Raw genomic sequence first — 6,675 nt, forward strand, 5'->3', positions numbered from 1 at the left:
GATTGAGGCTGCAGTGAGCCTGGATGGCCCCAGTCCCAGGCTGGGTCCCAGGCATAGCTTCCCGCTGACTTCCTGCTCGAAGGGAGAGGGTGGCTTCCTGGGTCTGAAACATGGTCTCACTAGTTGTGGATGAGAGTTTGGCCTCAGGACCCTGAGCCAGGAACGGCCAGAGCTGAGTGGTGGCCACTTGGGGCCTCTGAAGGGCAGGTGTCCTGACCCATAGGCCTGGGCTGACCCCTCTTCCCTGCCCTAAGGGAAGCCTGCGTGAGGTATCCCTGCCCACAGCTCCTGCGCCGCTTCTCTCCATTGAGGATTCCAGAGGTCATCCCGTCCCTGCCCTGTGACCCCCATCTCTGGCCCCACGGCGGTGAGGTTGTCACGACCTTGCAGACCCCACCCTGGAGGCATGTGCTTTCCAAGCGGGCTGGTGCAGCCCCGCAGCCGGCGACCTGGGATTCCAGGAGGGAGGGCGGCGCAGTGGGGCGGGGAGGGCCTCGGCGCCCCTCCAGGACCGGATCGTGTTGGGACTGGCGTCCAGGGTCACTGGACAGGCCACCGGGGCTGGGTCTGACCAGACTGGGGCGGGGCACGAAGCCGAGGTTCCCGGAGAGGGGTCCCGGCCGGCGTCCTGGGGGTGGCGGTCCCCTCCCGGCTCCGGTGCTGGCACGGGGCGGCCTGCGGGCTGCGCGGTCCCTCCCGGGAGGCGGAGGAAGGCGGCGAGGAGGGAGGAGGGAGGAGGAGGCAGGGAGGGGGCCGGAGCCGAGCAGAGCCGAGCCGAGCCGAGCCGAGCGGAGCGCGGGGAGGACCCGAGGGCGGAGCGGAGCGCGGCGGGCAGGGCCGAGCGACCCCAGAGAGGCCCCGCGTCCCTCCTCGGTGCCCCCCCCGCGCCTCCTCCTCCCGGCCGGCGCCGGGGTTGCCGCGAGCGGCGGCGGAAGACCCAGGGAAGCGCTGACCTCTGCGGAGGCGGCGGGGGCTCAGCATCGGGCCGGGGCCGGGGGGGCGCCGGGGCCGGGGGGCGGCGCTCCGGCCCGGCCCGGCCCCGCCCGATGTCCATGAGCGCGAACACCATGATCTTCATGATTCTGGGGGCGTCGGTCGTGATGGTGAGCGGAGGGGCTTCCCGCGCGCGCCCCCTGCTCCCCGCCCGCGCGCGCCGCCTGCCCCCACCTCCTGCTCCTTGTTTACCGCCCGTGCGGCCTGCGCTCCCCTCCCCGGCCTGCGCTCCCCCGAACCCGACCTGCGCTCCCCTCCCCAGCCTGCGATCCCCACACCCCCTGCGCTCCCCTCCCCGGCCTGCGCTCCCCCCACCCCGGCCTGCGCTCCCCCCACCCCGGCCTGCGCTTCCCCCTTCCCGGCCTGCGCTCCCCTCCCCGGCCTGCGCTCCCCCAAACCCGGCCTGCGCTCCCCTCCCCAGCCTACGCTCCCCTCACCCCGGCCTGCGCTCTGGCTCCCCGCCTGCGCTGCCCCGACCCCGGCCTGCGCTGCCCCCACCTGCCCTGCGCTCCCCACCCCCAGCCCCCGTTCGTCCCGCCTGCTCCTTGGCGCTGACCGGTCATGGGCTCTTCCAGGCCATCGCGTGCTTGATGGACATGAACGCGCTGCTGGACCGATTCCACAACTACATCCTCCCGCACCTGCGGGGCGAGGACCGCGTCTGCCACTGCAACTGTGGCCGGTGAGTCCGCAACCGGCGCCGGCTCGACACGCGTGAGCGCACATGTGTGGCGGGGCCCACTCGGGGCGCGGGGGAGCCAGCCCCACGCAGGCCGCGATCCGCCTTCCACCCTTGAGGGCTGCCAGGTGCGCAGGGGGAGGAGCTGGCTCAAGGAGGGGGTCTCCTGGGGGCGCATGGCTTGAGGACACCATCCCCTAGAGGCCTCCAGGGTGATGGCGGAATGGGTCACGGGGCCTCCTGGTCCAGCCTGGAGGCCGGGAAGCCGCAGCCCAGTCTGATGTCCACAGTGGAGACCCAAGCCAGCCTCATCAGGGCTGGGGCAGGAAGCGCCTGCTGGCACAGGGCTGGGCCCTGCAGTGAGTCCCAGGGCAAGGGAATGCAGGTCAAGGTGGGAAGGGCCTGCCTTGAGGGATACTGGGCACAACCCCCTGGCTGGAGAGGAGCTGAGGGACGGGCTGGGGGTCAGCGGGGAGGCGAAGCTTCCTCAAGGTCACTGAGATTGAGGGGAGCGCCCAGATCCCCCACACCCACTGTGTGATCCCCTCTGTGCACGTGTAGTGATGGAATCTTCTTGGCCATGCATGTTTGTACGTCCATGTACGAAATAAACATCTTCTCATGAGACGCGCATGTGTGTGGCGTCTGTGCATATATACATGTGCGTACACACAGCGCCCGCGCACGCACGCATGCACTCCCATCCCTCAGGACACCCTCACGCAGTGGCCGCTGTTAACCCTGCTGGACAGATGAGGAAGTGGACGGAGGATTTAGAGGACAGGCTTTTCCAAGGTCACACAGCTAGTGAAGGACAAAGGGGCACCAACCCAGAACCCGTGTTCGTCATCTCTGCTGCCTCCTGCTCCGGGGGTCTCTGTGCATACGTGTGGGCGCAGGGCATGTGTGTTCAGGACAGCTGCATGTGTTGCTAAGCGTGTTACATGCCTATGGGTGCAGCAGGTGTGTTGATGAAGAACACGGGTGTTAGAGAAGGCAGAGATCGGGGTGTCTGTGACCCTCACGTGTGCCGGGCACAGGGTGGGGGGTAAGAGCTTGTGGGGTGGCCACGTGCTACCAGGGAGCCCTGTGTCCCTGTCTGGACGGTCCGACTGCTGAGCAAAGGCCTGAGGTTGGCTCCATGGCCTCCTGGAGGCTGGGCCCAGACCGGAGCTCCAGGGCATCAGAAAGGGGCGGCCGCCGTGTGCGTGGGCTGGGGCCGTGTGCATCCACCTGTGGCAGCACACTGAGGGATCGGCAGGGCAGGAAGAGGGCGCCTTAGAGCATTTGCACAAGGCGTGTAGGTGCAGCTCATGCAGCTCATGTCGTGTCCAGAGCACGCGTGGACTCAGGTGGAGTGCGTGCTGAAGGCAGCTGGTGTGTGGGAAGCAGAGCCACAGCCTGCTGTAGACGGTACTGCTGTGTGTGTGTCTGTGTATCTATGCTCTGTTCACATCTCTACATACAGAATATGTACATTCAGCGTACAAAGTGCCCTTGTATATTGACAACATATATGTGTATGCAAAGTACATGTATGTCACAATATACAGTGCAGTGTGCTCAGGGACATGTCAAAATGTCTCCATGTGGGTGCAGCCAGTGTGTGTGCAGACAACCGTTTTGCACATGGAGTATCTGCGTATACACCATGTCCATGCACTGCCATGAGAGGCTCCCCGTGTGTACACGCTGGTGTGCAGAACGGGTGTGTGTACATGTGTAGGCCTTGTACGTGCCTATACGTAGACGTTGACATGGAGAACGTGTATGGAAATCAATGCTCCAAAGTCTGTTGCCAGGCAGCGTCCAAATGAGACATCCGTCCATGCACGTGACGTGGCGCCCCGGGGAGAGGGCGGCTGCGTTTTGCAAAGCCAAGCGAACATGCACTCGCGTGTGACACACCGTGCACAGGGCGGGGGTGTGGAGCTCCTGGGGTCCATGTCCACAGTATCACGCCATGTCCTGTGCATGTGGCTGGTGTGTATACATGACGTACATTGGGCCTCAGGTGGACACATGCAGCATGTGTGGTGCAGGCAGGACACACGTATGTACATGTCACAGACATACGTGTGCAGATAGCACATCTCTGCCCAGGCCTGTCTCCTGCTTTCACTTGGGAGACCTGAGCCCCCCAGGAAGGAGGGCCAGGTGCAGGGGGAGAAACTACAGGTACCCAGGACAGCCATGGCGGGGGACACAGGCTGTGACCTCTGACTCCCAAAGTTACTGAGCCCCTGGGGTGGGTGAGGACTCAATCAGGGGTCAGGAGCAGCTTCCTCCCCTGCGGGCCTCTGGCAGCTGCACATTCTAGGCAGTGGCCATCAGCTGCCCATCGAGGATGATGGCTGTGGACAGGCTCGTCACCAGGTGATTGGTGGCCACCAGGGATCAGCCACGGTCATGGTCACTCCTCACCGAGAGCCCTGCCACTGGGAGTGGCCAGTTGCCCGATATGCTGAGGGGACTGACCTCCGGGAAGCCCAGAAGAGCAGGAAGGCTTCAAGGAGAGCCTGGGGCAAGGGCCGCCTCCTCCCTGTGCCTGGGCTCAGGCTCCAGGACCCCCAGATCTCACGGAGGGAAGGCACCTGTGTGGCCCCTGCTGGGCACAGGGATGGCCTGGAGCGGGCTACAAGGCCCTGGGTTGGACGGATAGGCCGGGCTTTCAGTGTGGGAAGTGCTTCTGGTTGGGGTGTGGAGCGTGGGGTGGTCTCTGGGTCTCAGCTGAAAACCAGGCCAAGGCACTGGTGCCTCACGGAGGGGAGGGTGGGGGAGAAGCAGGTTTGGGGAGAGAGGAGCTATTTTTAGGCACAAGTTTAAGGTGTCTGTGGATCCCACGTGGAGACACAGGCAGCTGGAGCTCAGCGGAGATGTGGGAGGCAGCCAGGAGTGTGGACCGCAAGGCGCCTGGGGCCCACGGCCTCCACTCCCAGGCCCTCATGTTGGCCTAGGGATCCCAGAGTCGGTCTGGGATGCCAGTCCGATCAGCAGAGTCAGCCCACCTGGGATCATGGGGCCTGGAGACCTTCTTGGGACAGGGTGAGCTGCTGGAGCGTGCTCCTTGGGGAGCTTGTGTGGCCCCAGCAGCGAGAGGCCAGAAGCTGTTGTGGCCTGAGCTTGGGCAGTCCCCCAAGGGCCCAGGGAGAGGAGGCCAAGGGACACCGAGGTGCCCAGGCATTGAGGACGAAAGGGCCCTGGAGCCTGGACGCCATCCATCCTGGGAGGAGCAGGGCGAGTCTGTGCCAGGCAAGGGCAAGGGGGTGCTCCCCAGGAAGAGGAGAGGATGGGGTGCTGGGTAGAGCCCCTGTGACCTCTGACAGCACCTCCCAGGGACAGAGGAGCAGAAGAAACACCAGGGGCAGTGGGCCTGGCAGGCGGGCTGGCGGCCGTGGAGGAAAGGGCACGGCAGGCAGGGAAGGGTGCATGGAAGTGGCCGATCCGGGGCCAGCAGGGCTCCCTGTGTCCGGTTCTGCTCCAAGTGGCCTCCGCGGCCCTGGGGCGGGCAGATGAGCTGTGACCCTGGCCGTGGGGACCACCATCCTGAGGCCCCTCTGGGGGAGCCTCTTCCACCCCAGCACCTTCCCGTGAGCTCCAGGACTCAGGGAGGAGGTGCTGAGGGAGGCTCCCACCCTCGCCAGCAGCCGGTCCCGCCGTCTGCCTGGACTTCGCGCTCAGCCTCCACGGCCCATGGCCGCTGACCTCCCGCTCCCTCTGGCCTGTGACCTGGGCCTGCCTGAGTCCGGTGCCCCCTTCCCGACCCGCCCACCCAGGAGGCTGCTTCAGAGAACCCCCAGGGTGGCAGCCACACCCCCACCACGGGCTAGGCCCCCTGGGGGAAGGCCAGGCCAGGGGCGGCGGGAGAGGTGCCAGCCCGCCCTGCCGCCCCCAGGCACCACATCCACTACGTGATCCCGTACGACGGGGACCAGTCGGTGGTGGACGCCTCCGAGAACTACTTTGTGACGGACAATGTGACCAAGCAGGAGATCGACCTCATGCTGGGGCTGCTGCTGGGCTTTTGCATCAGCTGGTTCCTGGTGTGGATGGACGGCGTCCTGCACTGCGCCGTGCGCGCCTGGAGGGCTGGACGGCGCCACGGTGAGTGCCTCGCGCCCGCCGCCCGGGAACGCCACCATCCTGGCCGGCCCCAGCCGCCTGACCGCCCCTGTCCCCCTGCAGATGGCTCGTGGACCTGGCTGCCCAAGCTGTGCAGCCTGCGGGAGCTGGGCCGGCGGCCGCACAGGCCCTTTGAGGAGGCCGCCGGGAACATGGTGCACGTGAAGCAGAAACTCTACCACAACGGCCACCCCAGCCCGCGGCACCTGTGAGCCGCGCAGGGACTTGCCGGGGCCGCCCAGCCGACCGGCTGCTGTACAGATGTAAAAGGGACCTCGTGGACGCCCGGGCCGGTGGGACTGGACAGCAGCCCTGGGCCCAGGTTGTCTGGGGCTGTGGCCGGCCGGGAGAGTCCAGCGGAAGGTGCTGTCTCCTCTTCTTTTTATAAAGGGGGTTGGGGTGTGGGCTAGGGTGGGGGCTGGGGTGGGAGAGGCCCTGCAGTTAGGGGGCAGGACCCTGGGCTCCTGGCTGGGCAGGACACGAGGGCAGACTCAGCCCCAGCGGTGCTGGGGGGCCCAGAGGGTCCTGGGGGGCAGGTGGGGGCAGGGGTGGTGAGGCACGTGGCCCGGGCCAGCATCTGTTTGAAACCGCTGTTTCCCGTGCACTGCGTCTACCATCTGTCTGGCCGCCGCCAGCTCGGGCAGAGGGGAGGGAAGCGAGGGGGGCACCCGTCTGTACACAGCCGTAGGGTGGGGCGCAGGCGGCTGGTCCCAGGCAGCATTCAGACCCCGGCCCAGCCATGGCGGGCACCTCATGTGAAGCCCACCCCTCTGTGGTCAGTAAATTCTCCAGAAAGCTCCAGTCTCTGCCTCTTCTGTCACCTTTGACCCCAGGAGAACGCTAGGGGGCCCCGGAAACCCCGCCCCGCGTCAGCCAAGAGA

General features: G+C 66.3%; 1 protein-coding gene across 1 annotated transcript; it reads left to right on the forward strand.

Annotated features, from left to right (window-relative positions):
* The first annotated feature begins 849 nt into the window (after positions 1-849).
* TMEM240 (transmembrane protein 240) lies at positions 850-6,595 on the forward strand. The gene is made up of 4 exons (XM_028842579.2): positions 850-1,103; positions 1,569-1,675; positions 5,568-5,776; positions 5,858-6,595. Exons 1-4 carry the CDS (start codon positions 1,047-1,049, stop codon positions 6,004-6,006), a joined length of 522 nt encoding a protein of 173 aa, XP_028698412.1. The 5' UTR covers positions 850-1,046; the 3' UTR covers positions 6,007-6,595.
* Positions 6,596-6,675: the final 80 nt, after the last annotated feature.

The sequence above is a fragment of the Macaca mulatta genome, chromosome 1, assembly GCF_049350105.2.
Source record: "Macaca mulatta isolate MMU2019108-1 chromosome 1, T2T-MMU8v2.0, whole genome shotgun sequence".
NCBI classification, from domain to species: domain Eukaryota; kingdom Metazoa; phylum Chordata; class Mammalia; order Primates; family Cercopithecidae; genus Macaca; species Macaca mulatta.

Coding starts and splice junctions, on each gene's coding strand:
- TMEM240 (XM_028842579.2), top strand. CDS start 1,047: ATGTCCATGAGCGCGAACACCATGATCTTCATGATTCTGGGGGCGTCG. Junction 1,104..1,568: donor TGGGGGCGTCGGTCGTGATG/GTGAGCGGAGGG, acceptor GGGCTCTTCCAG/GCCATCGCGTGCTTGATGGA. Junction 1,676..5,567: donor TGCCACTGCAACTGTGGCCG/GTGAGTCCGCAA, acceptor TGCCGCCCCCAG/GCACCACATCCACTACGTGA.